The sequence below is a fragment of the Odontomachus brunneus genome, unplaced genomic scaffold, assembly GCF_010583005.1.
Source record: "Odontomachus brunneus isolate Ranch 3 - 2012 unplaced genomic scaffold, Obru_v1 Obru_scaffold_074, whole genome shotgun sequence".
In the NCBI taxonomy this organism is placed as follows: domain Eukaryota; kingdom Metazoa; phylum Arthropoda; class Insecta; order Hymenoptera; family Formicidae; genus Odontomachus; species Odontomachus brunneus.
The window spans coordinates 940,100-958,710 of NW_022639524.1; the positions used below are offsets into that span (position 1 = coordinate 940,100).

The following is an 18,611-nucleotide window of genomic DNA, read 5'->3' on the forward strand; positions in this document are numbered from 1 at the left end:
GAGGAGGAGGAGGAGGAGGAGGAGGACGAGGAGGACGAGGCGCGGGAGGAGGATGAGGTGGTAGAGGCTAGAGGCGATGGGGTGGCTGCGGGGTGGTCGGCGGGGGCAGAGAGGAGGCTCGTAGGGGGTTACCTACGTACTGCCGCGTCTGTCTCTGTGTATCCACATCTCCGGATCTTCGCGAGCGTTCTCGTGTGTACGTATGTGTGTGTGTGTGTGTGTGTGTGAATGTGTGTGCGTGCGTGTATTCTGCGCGAGCGCGCGTACACGCTGGCGGGCTCGGGGGTGAGGGCGCGTATGGATGCACGTGGACAGATACGCGGTGTGGCCGTGTGAGGGTGTGATTGAGCGGATTTTTCGCGGGTGTTCGTGGGGCACTGCCCGTGTGGGGTGCGCGAGCGCGCCCCCACCGTGTATGCGTTAGCGCATGATCGCGGACGCGCGCGCGCGCGCGCGTATGTGTGTGTGTGTGTGTGTGTGTGTGCGTGCGCCTTGGACAGTTTTTTTCGCGGGTTCTCCGCGCTTGTGTGGGTCCACGTGGCTACGGCGGTTTCCGTGTGCGTACAGTGCGCCTCATTGACAGCGGAAAACGCCCTGCTACCTTGGGCCGAGGGTGCGAGAACCGGTATATAATTTCGATGAGTCGTCCATCGACGACTTTCATTGTCATTGTCATTGCCATTGTCATTGGGCGCCGGTAAACATAAGGTTCTTGCCCGCGACATTTCGCTTCTTATGTGAGAACTCCCAGCGCACAAACAAACACGTCGTCGAGCGATCAAAATAGAATACAAAAACTCTAACTCCGGTTTCCGCGACGATCGACTGTGGCGCGTTATCTGCGATGTTTATGCCGATAAAATGCCGTCGCGCGTTGCATCAAGGCGTGCTTTTGGTCGACCGAAAATGAACTTGATATTTTGTACCGTAATGGCGGTTGCATCGTGCACCGTTTCGCACTGTTGAAAGAGAGAAAAAGGAAAGAGACGGTTGAGAGATTTCAGACGACGTTGCTCTCATTTGGTATCGAACGAGCCGCGGGAATTCCGCTAAACGTTACTTCGAGAGATACGCGAGCGCGCGCGCGTGCTAAGACCGCTGTTTAATCCCATCGAATTGTTTACCGCCGGCTTACGCCGTAAGCAAGCGCAATCGATGCATTTTCATTAATCTCTCCAACACGCATTTTCTTACGACGTAATTGACCCTCTATAGTCATCGTTCACGTCTCGACAATATAGATGGCCGAAAACGGGTCAAGAATAATCACGTCGATTTAGTCTCACGAAACAGAGATAATATTTGCACAATAAGGGAAACGTGCCTTGATAATCCTAACAGTCATCTATCATATAGCACCGATGCAAACGCGCATGACAATGCAATAAGGAACGGAGATGGCACGTACTTGTATATGGAGTCTCTTTCGCTGCTGTACTGGTAAACCGAAGGTCAGCCTTTCCGCCATTGAGGGGAGGTAATGGAATTATCCCACGACGAAATTAGCGGACTCTGCGCAGAATACATTTCTGCCGCCTTATCGAATCGTATTTCCGCGGTACGACGCTCCGCTCTAACCTAACCTGTAATTATTCGCACGTATAGCGCTACATTGAATAGACAGATCCCGTGTTTGCGGGAATCTACAAAATTCTCTCTTTTTCTCTCTTTCTCTCTCGCTCCCTCTTTCATGAAGAATAAAAAAAAAAGAGTTGCGGAAAACCTTCGACGGCAGCGGTGACGGCAGTGGCGGTGGCGGAAGGGGCGAAGGGTTAAGGGAGGAACGGACTCGGCTGAGCCGCGCGTTCCTCCTCGCTCTCCTAAATTTTTCAGAGCGTCACGACGATATATCCGACAATATCGTGCGCACTGTACTCCGCGGGATCGCGTGTATCGGTGTACCATCACCCCCGTGCGGTTCGCGCGCGCACTCGCGCGCGCGTCTTCGTGTACGTTTCGCGGCAACGCCGCCTCCGCCGTCGCGGCGCTTCTGTCGTCCGCTGCAACGATGAAAAATTACCCCAGAAGCAGCGAAAGAGAGGGAAAAAGCAAGCGACGTAGAGCGACGGAGAGAGGGGGCGCAAAGGGGTGAGAGAGAGAGAGAGAAAGAGAGGAGAGAGAAGCAGACTGGACGAGAGAAGGATCGAGGAACGAGTGAACGTGGAACAGAGAGAAAGGGGAAGAAAAGGGAGGATGGTTGGACGGGTGGGAGGGAGAGACAGAGAGAGAGAGGAAACGAGCCGGTCGCTTTTTTCTCTAGACCCCGAGCCCGTCGTCTAGCGCTGAGTTCGCGAGCCTGACAGACAGCTGCAGCGGAGCCCTGATATATCGACCGGGCCACCTAACCAACTACCCGCACTCACTATTATACACCTGCCCCACACGTACGCACACATACACACGTCCACAAACACATGTATACACACGCACACGAAAACACACACATACACGCACACGCTGGCAGACACGGGGCTGGCGTGTACGAAAAAAAGGCGGCGCACCGACACCCGCCGCCTCTCTCTCTTTCTACCTCTCTCTCTCTCTCTTGCTCTGCTCACTCTTTCTCACTCTCTCTTTCTGTCTCTCTTTTTCTGCGAGGTGGGAGCTCACTCTTTGCGCTTTCGCATACTCTTTTTCTCTCTCTTTCTCTCTCTCTCTCGCTCTCTCTAATTCCTCCCTTTCCCTCCGGCTGTTCAACCCCCCTCAACCCCTCACTTCCGCCTTCGCCGCCGCTCTGTCTTCGTCCGCCTTGCTCTTCTGTGAAAAAGGGTGGTTGCTAGAGCGAAAAAGGGGGCCTCCCGAGAGAGGGAGAAAGAGAGAAAGAGCAAGAGAGACAGACGGAGGGGGGGGGGATCTCGGGTACGGGTCGGAAACGGATCGGAGGGCGGGAGGGTGGAGGCGCCACCACCAACGGGGGTGGACAAGACGAGCGGTGGGTGCAGCGAACGGAGCCCAGTCAGCTCCAGGATAATTAGATCCTTTACAGGTTACCAATGATTGATAGTCTTCGAAATACGTACGTACCACCCTCTCTCGACGTCGCGCTACCTTTCCTTCCACATGCACATGCACGTGGACACGCACGCGGACGAGCACGCGCGCGTCTCTGTGTGCGCCGGCAACGAAATACGCGCTCGCGCGCCCGAGCTTTGGGTGTATACGATAAATACGAAATCCCCTTCAGCCGATTACGTCCTACTGAGCTTTGCCTGGGTCGGTTGCTACCCTCTGTCCCTCGTAGCCGTATCGTTGCCCGAAAAAAAGGACTGCGGAATCGCGGCTCCGTGTCCGCGTCGCGTCGCGTCGGGTCGAATCGCGTCGCGTCGCGTCGCGCCCGGCTTGTTCCGGCGATTTATCGATGATCCGCGTTATCGCCGCAATGCCACAACTCTCAGTACGGCCGCTCGAGGGTACGTACCGAGAGTACGTGCGTGCGTGCGTGCGTGCGTGCGTGCGTGCGTGCGTGCATCCGAGGACCGGGTCGCCGGAACTGAAGTCCCGGCTGTTTAGCTGGATGGATACGTCAAATGTGTCCTTGGAATTGTCGCGGCGTTTATATTGCGTCGAGTTTGTATTCTTTCTTTTTTTCCATCTCTACGTGACGAGTCGAGATACGGGTATCTAAGAAATCGATGATAATATCGCGAAAAAGAAAGGAAGAGGAAAGGAGTCGTTGAGATCTGCATTTAAAATGAGAGATCCACGCGAAAATTTCAAGTTTCTCCGGCCGAAGCTCTGCGTGGCTCAGTTCGCGGCTTTTACTCGGTTATGACGATGAGCGCGATATTTCGCGATATCTTATGATATAGGTGCGCGTCTCACGCGCCTATACGCATTGTCCCGATTCTAAAATTCGTCGGACTTGTTCGATTTAAATTTCGACTTCTTGACGTTAATCGATATCTTCGTCCCGCGATCTAACCGGGCATAGCCGCGAACCGATCGAATTTCTTTATCACTGACGTCAACCGTGTGTATTTCTGCATTGTCATGCGAAAGATTTCGTGAGATTTTTATAATATATTGATATATCGTGACAGGATTATCGAGCGTTTTGACGTCAGGCACGGGGATCTTGTTCCGTATCGGTGAATGGAACGATGACATTAATTGGATCAAGAAACTGTGAGAAACGAAGAAAACGATGAGATACTGGGCGAAAAAAGGAAGAAGAATGCTACTTCTGGTATGCGAGCAATAACAAAAAATGCGAAATTAAATCCTACCGGCGGACGTGCGGCAGTAAACCGTGTACGACACATGCACACAACGCCGGCTAAAGAATTAATATCAAAAACACCATTCCCCCCGTCCAAACGCGAAAGAATCCATGTATTTGTAAAGAAATTAAAAACGGCACGAAAGTACGAGTGGCAGTCCTTCCTTTTTGTCTCTCTTGTTTGCGCGCTACGAAATTAAGCAAGATGTCGCGACAATTTAATTTTGGCCGGGACGAAATCAAATGGAAATTTCTCGGGGAAATTCTTGAAAAAGTTTCTCCATTAGTATGTAGATCAGAATGCCTCGCGGTCGCCATTCAAATAAGATTATGTTTAAATAATTATTCGAGCGCGCGCGCGCGATTATTCCCTCATCTCATTTGATCGGCATTCATTTGTTTCGCGCTCCGGAGACCTTTATTCTCCGCTTAAAAACCCTACAGGGTGTCCGACAATAAGTGTTCCATACCTAGTGTACATGTAGATTAGGTTAAACTGAACAAATCCCTCTACTATTTTGCAGACAAGTACGTTTTGAGTCATTAATTTGATGGAGATTGGTGCACTATCACACGCTCGATTATTCGCCAAATCTTCTTTAATCCATAACTCAAAAATCTACGTGGTTGTTTGATTGTTTGTTGTTTGATTTGAAAATTGTAGATGACAGTTTTGTTCAGTTTTACCTCATCTACAAGCAGGATTGGGAAAGTTATTTTTTAAAAGTAACTAGTTACAGTTACAGTTCCTCCTGCTGAAAATGTAATTAATTATAGTTACAAGTTACTGGCTATGAAAATTAACTTTAACTCGTTAAGTAACTGTAACTCGTTACAGTTACTTAAAAAGTAAGAAGTCGTTACTTTTAAGTTACTTACTTGAAATGATTGTAAATTATTATTGTAAATACAAAAATCATACATTTTAAGCTTTACTAATATGTAAGAATTGAATTTTATAATTAATATCTATCATATTAATTAGTCTATCCATTTAACAAATTTCAAATCTGTACTTAACAAAAATTTAATAATAGTCTTGTAGAGGTAAAAGAATTTAATCGCATGCTCCATAAATACGTTGATAAATTTATTAAATTAATATACAATTACTATATAATTTTAATTTTATTTTACGTTTCCCAAGTAATTATTAAAGTAACTGTTAAAAAAGTTACAACTTACTAAAAATAAGTAACTAAGTTAAGTTACAGTTACAGATGGGAAAAAAGTAACTAAGTTACAGTTATCGAAAAAATGTAACTGTAACTTCGTTACAAGTAACGAGTTACTACCCAACTCTGCCTACAAGCACGTCATCATCATAATTCGTCCGACATATCGCGCATGATCATTCGCGTCCTCTTTGAGCGATAATAGTAAAAAATGGTTGTTTACAAAATGATAGAGGAATTTCGCGTTTGACCTAATTTACATATATACGAGATAGGACACTTATCGTCGGACACCCTATATATTCTTGGGAGGCGATAGACCAGGCGCGGATCTCTTAGCCGGGACGCTTGAACCGTCGATATGAACTCGCCGGTCATGTCAGTGAGCCTGCGTTATCGCGTGTAAAGGATCGTTATTACCCGCGCATTGTGCGAACGCAGGCCTACTTGCGATGTGTAATACTTTTCCGCGACCTCCCGCGTGGCCTTCGGAATGAATTTAGCATGCAAATCACAGAGACCACGGCATCCCACAGTCGGGGATCCCTCGACGTGTATACCTTATCACCCGCCAACATCTCGGCGAGCCGCGCTCTGCGTAATCGTCAACGTCTACGCGGCAAATGTCAGTGGACGAGCAACGATTCTGACGATTGCCGATGCGCCGGGATGCGAATGATTGCTAGATGTCAAAGGAACGTTCCTGACTTATAATGCGAATCGTTAAACCGGCTGCGCGGTCGATTTTTCAAGGTATCTCGCGCTGCATCATCTTAAGCAGAAGCATTAAAGTTGCATTATGCCGAATTAATTGCACGGAACGCGCACTGGTCACTCCGCCCGCGCTCGGCTGGACGCATAAAAACATTGCGATAACGGCTCTCTATTAGTTTTTAGACTCTTAATCAGTCTTTATTTGAATATCAAAATTAGCATTTCGAGAGAATGTACGACAAAAATAACGCGCCGGAATTGTCCTGGGACGAACCCGTTCGACCTGTCGATGAGTCTTGCCATAAATAATGCCCGGAGAGACTTGCTTTAATAAAAACGTTTCTTTTTTAATTTTCGCTCCGAAAACGCACGATACTGCAACGTGATAACGCCGCATTCTTCTGCGTACATAAATCGCGAATTGTACGCGGAGCCTTCCATTGTGGCCTCTCTCTCTCTCCCCCTCTGTTTCTCTCTCTTTCTCGAGACGAAATGTTCGCTGAAATATCGCCCGTCTGCATCTGTGATACGTAATTAGCGGAATTCAAATAAAATATCATAAATTTGTTAAACATTCGGGGTAACTTTATACTTTGGTTCTTTTGTCGTGCTGTACATTCTAATATCTCGCTTTTCCTCTTTTCGAACAAGCAAAAGACTATGACGTGAAAAGAAGCTAATGCTACATCCCCGGGTAATCGCAAGTTTATATTAAAATTGTGGATCTGTCGAAAACTTGATATTTTCTTGCTCATTAATTTGAGCGGGAAAAGGAAAAAGAGACGAGCCATTGTTAACTGCCGCTTACACCGTAGGAAAAGTTCGCCTCGCAAAAAACTCGCAAAAAACCGTTCCTATTCTTGCGAAGAAAATATAGGATTACACTTCATTATCTTGGTAAGGTGTAAAATGTACCGTCGGCTCTGCCGTCGCGAGCCCCGATCGTTATACTTCAAGAGTATACGTAAATATATTCTAGTAAATATATCCTAGTCAATAAAACCGCGCTCACCATCGCGCAGCATCGTGAAATTTTTTTCATTTGCGCGCCCGGGGAAATTATTAGAGTCGATATTACACGGTGAATTAATTAGTAACCCGTCGGAGCATAATGATTCGTAAAAATCCCTAAGATCGAAAAGTGAGATTCTACCGGTCGTTCTTTCCTTCCTTCTCCGACTCGGTCGTTTTTACCGAGCCGTTTCCGTTCCAAAAACAAAGTTCCGAGTTGCGAAAGCGCAGTTTACGACGCAAACGCCATCGCGCGAGCCTAAATTATAATGTTGATAATGATGATTAATTTCGGTACTTACGTCTGGCACGCGAGACGATACTACACGCAGAATAACAGGTTGCCACAGGTTAACAGCTCCTTAGAACAAACTTGCAAACTTTGCATCGCACGAGAGAGAGAGAGAGAGAGAGAGAGAGAGAGAGAGAGAGAGAGAAGAGAGAAAGAAAGAAAGAAAGAAAGAAAGAGAGGAGCGAGGGAGAATTTCGCCTTCTACATGCGTATAAATGAAGTTGCATTAAATCGCAAAACTTCGGTCGATACTATTTCGGCGATTACATCCGCTTTAATTTCATTTGAAACGCGCGTGTGCGACTTTGTTGTATTAAAGTGTGGCATATTAAAAACCGTAAATCTCCACGAGGTTGTCAGTTGTGAAATCGCATCGTGCTGATTCATCGGTTACTACGAATCGTCCGAATTTTTGCCGAAACGATCCCGCGGCCGGGCGTTCGAGCTCCGGAGGAGGAAAACATTACTTCTCGGTACCTGTCGTACGAGACACTGTACGTGCTCCGTTTGATGCCGGCGTGTACCCGTCCGGTCCGGCTCGCCAAATGAAAGCCGCGGCTCCTTTCTCAGTTGCCACTTTGCTTCTTTTGCGGTTTCACCTTCCCTCCCCGTCATCGCACGTCGTACCTTGTCGCGAACGTCAGCCGGCGCGGGAAGATTTCTGTTAAAATTCAGCGTTTCCGCGCGATGACACATCGGAAATTTTTGCAATATCTCAAATCGCACGTCTTCCGTTACCGACCTGCTTCCCTTGCCTCGTCGTCACGGCAGGGCCCTCGTCTCATCTCCCTTGATCCCTCGCTCATTTTTCTCTCTTCCACACGGCCTCTGCCTCGTTCTCTCCTCGCTCCATCAGCCTGCATTCTCGATGCGTCGCGATGCCGCGCGATTATGTCGCGCGGCACGCATTGCTGCAATACATGCATATCAGATAGGCCGCAGGGGCCCCGCGATCCGAACGGTTCGTGTGAGTGCGCACACGGGCCGGGACCATTCAGGGAAGTCCCTCGTCGGAAGACGCGCGTATACGAGGAATTCGCCATGAATCACCGTGTCGTACAACGACACTATCCGAGTACGTCAGAGTCGCTAGTGTGGAGCAATATCGAAGATTTCACCCGGAGAAGGAGGAATATATTCATCATACACCGACCCTGGTTGACCCTGGTCTATTCGTGCCTTTCTGACAGCGGCGGTGGTGGCGGCGGCGGCGTCGATAGTTCGCGAAACGCCTTCCTGGAAGATGCGGCGAGACGCGCTTGTTGATCTCATCGATCAGAATCTTGTTCCTGTAAACATGAATAAAAAGAATCAAATCGAGTCATCAAGTGAAGAGGATAGGATACAGTCATGGACTCGAAATGTTTCGGCCGGAATTACGTGACTTCCTGTGACGTAGAAGCACCAATGCCTGGACACGTACATCCTACACGGTAGAGAAATTTCAATTCATGTAACTGGATGGGGACCAGACGAAAAACTCGCTGACGAGAAATGACATGATATGAGACAATATGATATCTTTCTACCGTGACTGAAAACATTTGTTTGAACATTCAATTGCATTAAAACTCAGTTGAGATAACTGAGAACAGTTGGCAAAGTAGAAACCTTCCACAGGAATCTTTCTGTTCCGAGTTTTCGTCTGATTCCGAGGTATTAAGTGGTAAACTTAGTTCCTGCGGTTTTTTTGTTTAAAAAACTCATTTATTTCGACATCAAAAGCAAAAAATACATTAATCGAAGTATTTTCCCTCGCTAGCTATACATTTTTCCCATTTTTCGGGCAACGCGTAGATTCCGCGACGATAAAACGATTGGTCTTTTGATGCAATCCATTCGTCGATCCATTTTCGCACATCCTCGTAATTTCTGAAGTGTGTATCCACCAAGCCGTGCTGCATCGACCGGAACAAGTAATAGTCCGAAGGAGCTAAGTCTGGTGAATACGCTGGGTGCGGGAGAACTTCCCACTCGAGCTGCATCAGTGTTTCTTTGACGGCTTTGGCAACGTGTGGTCGAGCGTTGTCGTGCAAAAGCATGACTTTACGTCGATTGCTGGCTACTGCTGGCCTTTTTTCCAACAATGCTTCATTCAGACGGTTTAATTGTGATTGATATCGATCCCCCGTGATACTTTCGTTCGGTCTGAGTAGCTCATAATAAACGACGCCGTGCATATCCCACCAAATGCAAAGCATTGCTTTGTGGCCATGAATATTTCTCTTTGGTGTGGATGTCGATGGTTGGCCAGGGTCTACCCATGATTTTCTTCGTTTAGGATTATCGAAGTATATCCATTTTTCATCGCCAGTCACTATGCGCCACAAAAAACTCTTCTTTTTCTGCCTGGCGAGCAGAGAAATAGAGATGTTTAAGCGATTCGCAATGGCATTTGCGGTTAATTCGTGTGGTACCCATTTTCCCTCCTTTTGAATTTTTCCCATTGCATGTAGACGTTTGGAAACAGCCATCGGAGTAACATTTAATGCTGCAGACAATTCTTGGAGCGTTTGAGTAGAGTTTTCGTCCAATAATGCCTGCAAATCGGTGTCTTCAAACTTTTTCGGTTGGCCTGAGCGTTCTTTATCATTGACATCAAAATCACCACTCTTAAATCGCTGAAACCATACTTGGCATGTTCTTTCCGATGGAGCATAATTGCCATAAGCTTCGAAAAGCAATTTATGAGCTGCAGCTGCAGTTTTTTTCAAGTCAAAGTAATGAAACAGCACATGTCGAAAAAACAGCTTATCACGTTCCATATTTAATCAAAAGAAAAAATAGCACTGCTCGCTTAAATGAATCTTTTCGCACTGAATTTTATTGACAAATGTCTAACCTCTAAAATGCAGCCAATTTCAGATGTCAAAATAAATTACACCTACAACTAACGTCATCTAACTGTGAGCCGCTGGAACTAAGTTTACCACCTAATAACAGAAAAATCAGCTACACTGGAATTGTTTTTTCTGTGTAACTCCGGACATTCTTATTGGTTGGGTCTTTAAATGCGAATATTTAAATGTTCAACATAGAATACATTAAAGTTACATTCTAAAACATTTTTTTCGAGGAAAATTTTACTCTTAAATCTATGGTTCATGTTACATATACTATAGACTTAAGAGTAAAATTTTCCTCGGAAAGGACGTTTTGGAATGCAACCTAAGTGTATAAATAAATAATCTAAATTTTTCGGTTAAATTCAAGATTTATATTTAAAAAAGAAAAAAACAAATTTTTTAATCAAAGTAGTCGCCGCTGCTTTCCATAACTTTAATCCATCTTTCGGGCAGCTTATGGATTCTATCTCGGAAAAATGCTATGTCTTTAGACACAATAAAGTTATCAAGCCATTTTCGAATCTTATCCACTGATTGAAAGTGCAAATCGCACAAGGCGTGTTGCATCAACCGGAAGTGATAATTGGAAGTAGCAATATATGATGAATATGTCGCAAGACGTCCTAGCTAAGTTTCATTATGGTATCTTTTGTCGTAGAAGTAATGTGTAGTCTGGTATTGTCACGCAGCAATTTTACAGGACTCCTTCCTTTACCGATATATAGGCAAGTTTGCGTTCCAATTCCTGACCCAAACGGATTAATTGGCGTTGGTAGCAGTCCGTAGTAACTGTTTCACCCGGTTCCAACAACTCATAATAAATCACGCCCTTGATACCCCACCAAATGCAGAGTAAAACCTTCTTTTCGGAGCGTTTGCGACCGATGTTGATGGCTCACCGGTTTACTCATGACTTTTGGGGTTTTGGATTGTCATAGAGTATCCATTTTTCATCGCCCGTAACGATTTTCCACAAGAAAGACTTTCTACGCTGCTTATTGAGAATAAAAAAAACACGCTGCTACTCGATGATTTTTAGACTTCAGTTCATTTTAGAGTTCATGCGGAATCCATTTTCCTTTTTTTGGATCTTTTCTATCTTGTGTAGGCGTTTGGAAATGATTTGCTGCATTACTCCCAACTGCTCTGCAAGTTCTTTTTGCGTTTGTGCCGAATTCTCAGCGAACAGTTCCTCTAGATCATCGTTGTCACACTTCCGAAGGCCTCCAGAACTTTGTTTATCGATTAGATTGAAATCGCCGCCTTTAAATCGCTTAAACCAAAATGCACACACACATTGTACGATACAACACCTTTATCGAGACAGACTCTTTGTAAAGATATTTTACTGAAATTCGTACAACTTCGGATATGTATCTTATCTGTGCCATTTTTTATATTTCATTTACTAGATATTTTTTAAGGTTATTCGGTTTCTCAGTTTTTGAACCTTCCGCCGAACTAATTTTACTTTGAATAACTAGGCCTGTTCTTTGTAGCTGCACTGTTGAACTGGTGTAATTGAAATGAGACAAATATACGTTTTCTCATTCTAACTTATTGCACTAATTCAACAGTGCAGCTACAAAGAACAGGCCTTATATGATAACACTACATAACCACAAGAGAGCGGGAAAAATAATTAATTTTAAAATTATTATCAATATTTAACGTAAAAGAACAATAAGAGTTCAAGCACAGAATAGTGCTATTAAAACTATCAGAAAATAGTGACCCAATCTCATCATGAGAAGAAATTTATTAATTAAACGCGTTTCGGTCTAATTTCGCAGACCCTCTTCAGTGATTACAAGTTGAAAACGAATTATATTAAAGTGACACAAAATGTAAAAGTCGCAAAAATCGGTATTACAAAGGTTGTTACAAAAGTTGTCGCTGCAAGTTTTGCTTACGGGAATCGGAAGCATCAACGTAAATAATTACAAATAGTCATTGAGACAATAGTCATTGTCGCTTGCAGCGACAACTTTTGTAACAACCTTTGTAATACCGATTTTTGCGACTTTTACATTTTGTGACACTTTAATATAATTCGTTTTCAACTTGTAATTACTGAAGAGGGTCTGCGAAATTAGACCGAAACGCGTTTGATTAATAAATTTCTTCTCATGGTGAGATTGGGTCACTATTTTTTTATAGTTTTAATAGCACTATTCAACCTGTGTTTGAACTCTTATTGTCCTTTTATGTTAAATATTGATGATACTTAAGAAGAGTTTTTTTATTTCTTTTAGTTTAAAATTATTGTTTAACTGCTTAAAAAAATTTATATTATTTATTTGTATATCTAATATGTACATACTCAATATTTGTATACATATTTTCTCTATGTTGAAAATTTAATATTCGTACTTAAAGACCCAAACAATAAGAACGTTATTTCTTGTTATCTGACCGAATGTTGAAAGTTACTATGTTTATTTAAAAAAAGTTGCAGAATGTATATGCGAAAGTGTCCTTATGTATCTCAAAAAATAAAACCGTCTTGATTTTTATCATGTTTTTACCTTGTCTAAAAACTTTCCGGCAGTACTATATATGTTATCTCTGAATCTTGTTTAAAGATATCTCGATATTAAATCACAGTAATATATTTATTCTCTATGTAACGGAAGATCGATAAAGACAACAGATAGATAAAATGACATAAAGAGCGAAAAAAAGATTGAAATCATACATCGTACAATGTCGAATATTTAGTGGGACAGTTGCTTCAAAATTTCGTCGTCGTAGATTTAACGGTAATTTCCGAAAATTTGTAGATGAAACGATATATTCTCCAAGTGTAATACTTGTAAAATTGCTTTGCATAAGCCGATCTTTTCGCAAGCGATTCTGGCGTCCTCGCATCATTGGATTCTGAGGGATCGGGGAATTATGAATCTGGATACTTGGAGTACAATCGATTATCACAGTTTTCACGCGATAAATAAGTGCAAGAAACTTAAAATTAGAGAAAATTTATTTTAATACTGTTGGTCTCTCCGCAGAGCTGTACAATTTCTTATGGAAGTAAAAAAGTCGCGCTTAATATGGCATTAGGTTCTTACAATTGTATACCGTGGCATCATTATTTATCATATTAATACTGTTCATCTCTTCTGTATTAGATACAAGAAAAAATCATATAGGAATTGTCTAAGAGTTTCTATCTTAGACTAAATTGCATATATGTAATACATTTTGGTCGATGAACCACGGACGTCGTCGCATTATCATCCAATTATCATATGTAAATTCTATGAAAGGTGTGTTTTCCGCGATTATCGCTACGTCAGTTCCTACTTGCCGCTACTTCGCCCGAGAGAGGATCGCTTTCGATGGATCGCGAAGTAGCCGCGTAGTACAATCATAAGTGAAAAAAATCCGTATGATGGATGGATGGATAAATAAATAAATAAATAAATAACATGAATAAATGGCGGCAAAATAAATAGATAAATAGATGAAGCGATGCGCAGTGTGTATGCAATAAATAAATGTAATAATAAATAGAGATAATATAATAATAAATACATATATATATATATATATAATATATATATATATATAATTATATATATATAATTATATATATATATATAATTTTATATATATATATATATATATATATGTGTGTGTGTGTGTGTGTGTAAAATAAATAATATAAATAGATAATGTGCGGTCGCGACAAGTTGCTAGTGATTCATTCTCGTGTGATGACTATCGATTTAAACACACGTGATGAACGTGCGGGCGAGATAATTACATTCGAGCGTTGTTGTTGTTGTCGGCAGAAACTTGCGATCGGTCTTGGCGCTACCTGCCTGCCTGATCAATTGTCGATAATACGTTTATATCATATATTTAGAAACGCGGACGTACGAGAGGATCTATAAATACCTAAACACATGCGAGAGTTGTTAGTTATTACCTATTCCTACGTAAAGTCAGAACAACACTCCCATTCTTCTAACGTCAAACATCAGAAAAAAAATCGGACGCGCGTCACAACTCGTAATCCTCAAGCCAGTTCCTAAGCACACTCACGCACACAGGTGCAAATGGCAAAAAATAGAAAAAGATGTGTTTATTTACGGATGGCCAATCGCAATTATTCGCCGGCAATAACAACGCGGCTCGCGAATCGCTGTCGCTCGTCGTCGTCGTCGTCGTCGTCCGCTGAGACAACGTCTGGACGTCCGCTCTATGTGAAATTATCACCGTACCGATTCGGCACGAGATCCGTCCTCCACGAGACCAGTGTCGAATATTCGACAGTATATTCGTTTTTCATTCGTGCCATTTCAACGTTCAATGGCAGTCGTCACTGGTTGTGTTCGGCAGAGATAGCAGCTCAATGAGCACTTCACAATTATTATTCCTGATTGATATATTCTCTTGGATCTATCAAGAATCTGTAAGAAAATATTCCGATATCCTCACCCACAGATAATCACTAAGCTACTAATCATTCAACTATTTCATCCGCTTGTTATTTCTGCCTCATCATCGTCCTCCTCGTTATTATCGTTATTATTATTATCGAACCGCAGCGCGTTCTTGGATGTCCCTCGAATCCTCGGTATCAGTTGTTGATGGGTAACTGCGACGCCTTCAGCAGCACCTCGCGAGCACACACGCAGCCCACGTAGAGCTTTATGGTGTTCCTCTTGCCGCCGTACGACACTTCGATGTTCTTATACGTCTGTATGCAGCAGTGGGCGTCGGTGCCGAGGCAGCTGCTGCCGGCGTGATTGCACTTGACCTCCTCCAGCACTTTCGGTATTCTGGAACCCGTGGGGTCGGGTATCGGCACTACGGTGTAGCTGCAGACAGAATTGTTCTGCACCTCTCGAACTTCAAGCTCGTAAAGCTCGTTCAAGCTCTTCTCGTGCAGAGCCTTCAGCAGGCTCGTGCGGTCGCTACCACGCTGTCTGGCTTGCCGGCGTCGATGAACCACCGGCGTTTGCTCCTCCACGTCTTCGTATTCCGAGCTTGAGAACGAAGCCGGCTGATCCTCCAGGTAGCTACCGTGCCTGACGTGCTGCGTTGCCCTGACACCGTCCTCGTGTTTGCTCCTTGTATCTGCCTCCCTCATTTGCAGGGACTCTTGGCGAAAGTCCTTTGGAACTTCCCGGCGTCGATGAATTACCGGAATTTGCACCTCATCCGCATTTTCGTACTCCAAGCTTGGAAATGAATTCACTTGAGCCTCCAGGTAATCGCGCCTCTCTTTCTGTCGATAGGTATCGTGATGTCTCGAGTGATCTTCGTTGTTCCTTGAGAGTTTCGCTAATAAATCCAGCGACATCGGGTTCTTGAAACCGTGATATTGCGGTTTAGAATGATGACCATGATGTCGCCTCCAGCTGCTACCTTCGAGCGTGTCGACAATGACACAAATGAGAAGAATAGTCAGACATAGTCTGGTACTGGACATACTCATTGTCTGTCGATCTTGATCCAGAAGAGCGCTCGTAAATCAGACTCTCGCGGATTGTTCGTCGCGCGATTCTTGATATAAAGAACGCAGGCCGAGCGATCACAAGCACGATCGACGATTACAGTACGAAGCCACTTCAAAGAGACTCACCTCCTTGAGCCCTTAGTTGTCGGTCGGTGTTTCTTCTCCGGGTATCCCTATTAACGCCGAAGGTAGGTCGTACTCAAAGAGCAAGAACTATCGAGTTCCCTTTGAAGTTCGAGGTACACCGTCGACATACAGTGTGTATCACGGCGAGATGCTCAAGGATGACGTAGCGTTTGCTTCTGAAATTTTTGAGAACGGTCTAACCGTTCGACCGTGTGACGTAAATTCTAAGTGTCTTGGCCGGCTTGACCGCTCCTCGTAATGCCGAATGATTGTCTGTGACGATTCGTCAGTCGAAGCTCGACGAGCTGACTCGACTCGGACTGTCCCCACGAATTCCTCCGGTTCTTTGGCAGACCCCGACGTGTGTGCGTGCGTGCGTGTATCGGCCACCAGGTTCACGCACTCCTTGGGCTCTCGGCTTCGTTAGCGCGAGAAGTCGTTTCTTCTCCGTTGTCTGATCGTCTCGCTTAATGGTTTGCTCAAAACTGAATATTTCTTGATCCCCGAAGGACTTTTTATCCTGCCCGTGGAAGCGCACGTGGGTGTTGTTGCCCCACTTTAACGGGGGCTTGCGCGTGCCAGTATAATATTGTGAAGTGACTAATCCCCCCTCTCTTCATCTGTGCCTCGTGCAGCCCCTCGGTCGGGGCCGGGGCCCCAGGAGGAGAGATTCTTAGCTCGCGCACGCGGCGGCCGGCTCCTTCTTCCTCGAGGATAAGATAGCCTCCTCTTTGACGTCACCGACTCCCTCTCGGCGAACGTCACGAGCTCAATCTCGCCGCCGGCTGTTCCCTTAAACATGGATGTTAAGTCGCTATCCACCACAAAGATCGACGTCACACCGGTATGCCTACCTATAGCGGAAAAAGCGGAAAGGCCGGCGGTTGCTCGTTGCTTCGCAGAACACTATCCTCGGCTAATTTACCGTCTGCTTCTGTCTAATGCAGTCCAGTTCAGGAGCAGGGAAGGAGAAGGATAACGGCGACGTTGAAGAAGGTGGTGATAATGATGATGATGACGATGATGACGGCGGTGACGCTGACAGTCGTGTAATAATGAAAGCGCGCGCGAGGGGGGCTCTTACTTCGAAAGTAACGTAACGCCTTTCCCTTTGCCGTTTACGCACGACACATTTTCCTGACGTTATTACATTGACGTATGCTATTGCATTTTGTCGTCAGCGGAGACCGACGAGAGAAGCGAGAGGGGCCGATGGCTGATCGCACGCGAACCTGCGCCTGCCAATTAGCCGAATCGCGGATTCCTTCGAGGGAACGTACTCCTGCTGTACCGATTATTGTCGTCGGTTCTTTCCAGCATTTCGCGGGACTACTCGCGGAAGGTGAAACAACTGCCGTAACCCATGGCGTGTTATTCCCTTGGCGACTCTGCGTCACGAGGAATCCCGAAGAGAAAATCAAACTTTCCACGTGTTTCACGCTACTCGTGCAATATTACATCGAATTGAAAGCTCCCGTTGCAACAGTTTTATCGGCAGAATTAAATTGTTAATTGATATCTGTTAAGTCTGAGCGCAAGGTGAGAGAAGAATGATGGGGGAGAGAGAGATTAGGACTCGACGACGGCTACCAAAAAATTAAAAGTCGCCGTCCCCAGGCGAAAATTTAAAAAGGCATTTATAAACGCGTCCCATACCCATACCATCGCTCTCCCCCTCTTGAACAGCGCCATGGCGGCTGCCGCGCGCGCGTTCGCGTGAACCAGTTGAAGTGGAATCATCAGGCACTCGGGGTTCCCAGACGTGTCTCTTTCTTTTTAAAAGGTCGGGGAACGTGTGTATCACGAAAACGCCTGGAATCCACACTAACTCCTACCATTTACCTGCCGTTATTTCTTCTCGCGAGGTGTGCGTGCGTGTGTGTGTGCGCGCGGATATATTTAGATGCAGAAAAAACCCCCGAACTCGTCCGCACGTATGTATGCGTATGTATGTATGCGTGGAGCACGCCATCAATTCATTCGTTACGTAGAAACGTAGGTAAGCATAACATCAAGATTAGATTTCATAACGCACTAAACAGGTAGAAAATGCGGCCAAAGGTGTTTTCCGTACGTCTCATACGGCAGATAACTCTACCAGCTGGCGCCTTGTGAAATTTTCAATTTCGAGATATCCGAGGTATGTATTGACTTATACATAGACACAAGAGAAATCTCTATTCAAAATTAAAATATGTTAAAGTCGCTAAATAAGAATACACGTGACATATTTCTTTTTCCTTTTTGAACTTTTTTTCGTATTCGACATTTGGGGTCGCTAACGTAACGCGTGATGCCGGTATATTTTGAAAGTAAAAGAGGTGAAAAAGAAGAGAGACAAAAAGAACAGTGAGCGCATTGCAGAACCGATTCTCGATTTTGTTTCGCAAATTAGAAATTTAATTACACAAAAATAAATGGATGTTTACTTTATGCTAATACTGTTGTTGTTTGTATATTCATATTCGCGAATCCTACGGATTCCATCAGACCAAAAAAGAACAGGCAAAGAAGGCATCAGTCGTTGGCGGGATATCGTTGAAAATTACGAAGTCGAGTTCAACAATAAACCGGTTATTTTCCTAAACAATTTTGAAGCAACCTATTTTAATGCATGAATCGATTTGCTTTGTTCAGATACTGATCGAGCTTCTGCAGTGATATATCTTGCATTGACAATTTATTATTATTATAATAGGACGAATCGATTAGACTCGCTTTATTGATATCCTCGCATTATACACGCTTGACGGGGGGG

At 44.5% G+C, this 18,611-nt stretch overlaps 1 protein-coding gene and 1 long non-coding RNA gene across 3 annotated transcripts in view; both read right to left on the reverse strand.

Moving 5' to 3' along the window:
* Positions 1-8,694, reverse strand: part of LOC116847156 — a 64,555-nt gene extending 55,861 nt beyond the window's left edge. Inside the window, exons 1-3 of the long non-coding RNA XR_004378673.1 lie at positions 8,154-8,694; positions 7,889-8,072; positions 1,409-1,583 (exon numbers count right to left, since the gene is read on the reverse strand). This is a non-coding gene — a long non-coding RNA (uncharacterized LOC116847156). The remainder of the gene's footprint in view (positions 1-1,408; positions 1,584-7,888; positions 8,073-8,153) is intronic.
* A 5,125-nt stretch (positions 8,695-13,819) lies between these two features.
* Positions 13,820-18,605, reverse strand: LOC116847154. 2 transcript variants are annotated; one of them, XM_032821858.1, is made up of 2 exons: positions 16,708-18,605; positions 13,820-16,638 (listed from the first exon to the last, which is right to left on the reverse strand). In XM_032821858.1, exon 2 carries the CDS (start codon positions 15,704-15,706, stop codon positions 14,846-14,848), a length of 861 nt encoding a protein of 286 aa, XP_032677749.1. In that variant the 5' UTR covers positions 15,707-16,638; positions 16,708-18,605; the 3' UTR covers positions 13,820-14,845. The 2 variants fall into 2 exon arrangements, with proteins under 2 accessions (XP_032677749.1, XP_032677748.1); XM_032821857.1 differs by having other exon boundaries at positions 13,820-16,645.
* Between the last annotated feature and the right edge of the window lie 6 nt (positions 18,606-18,611).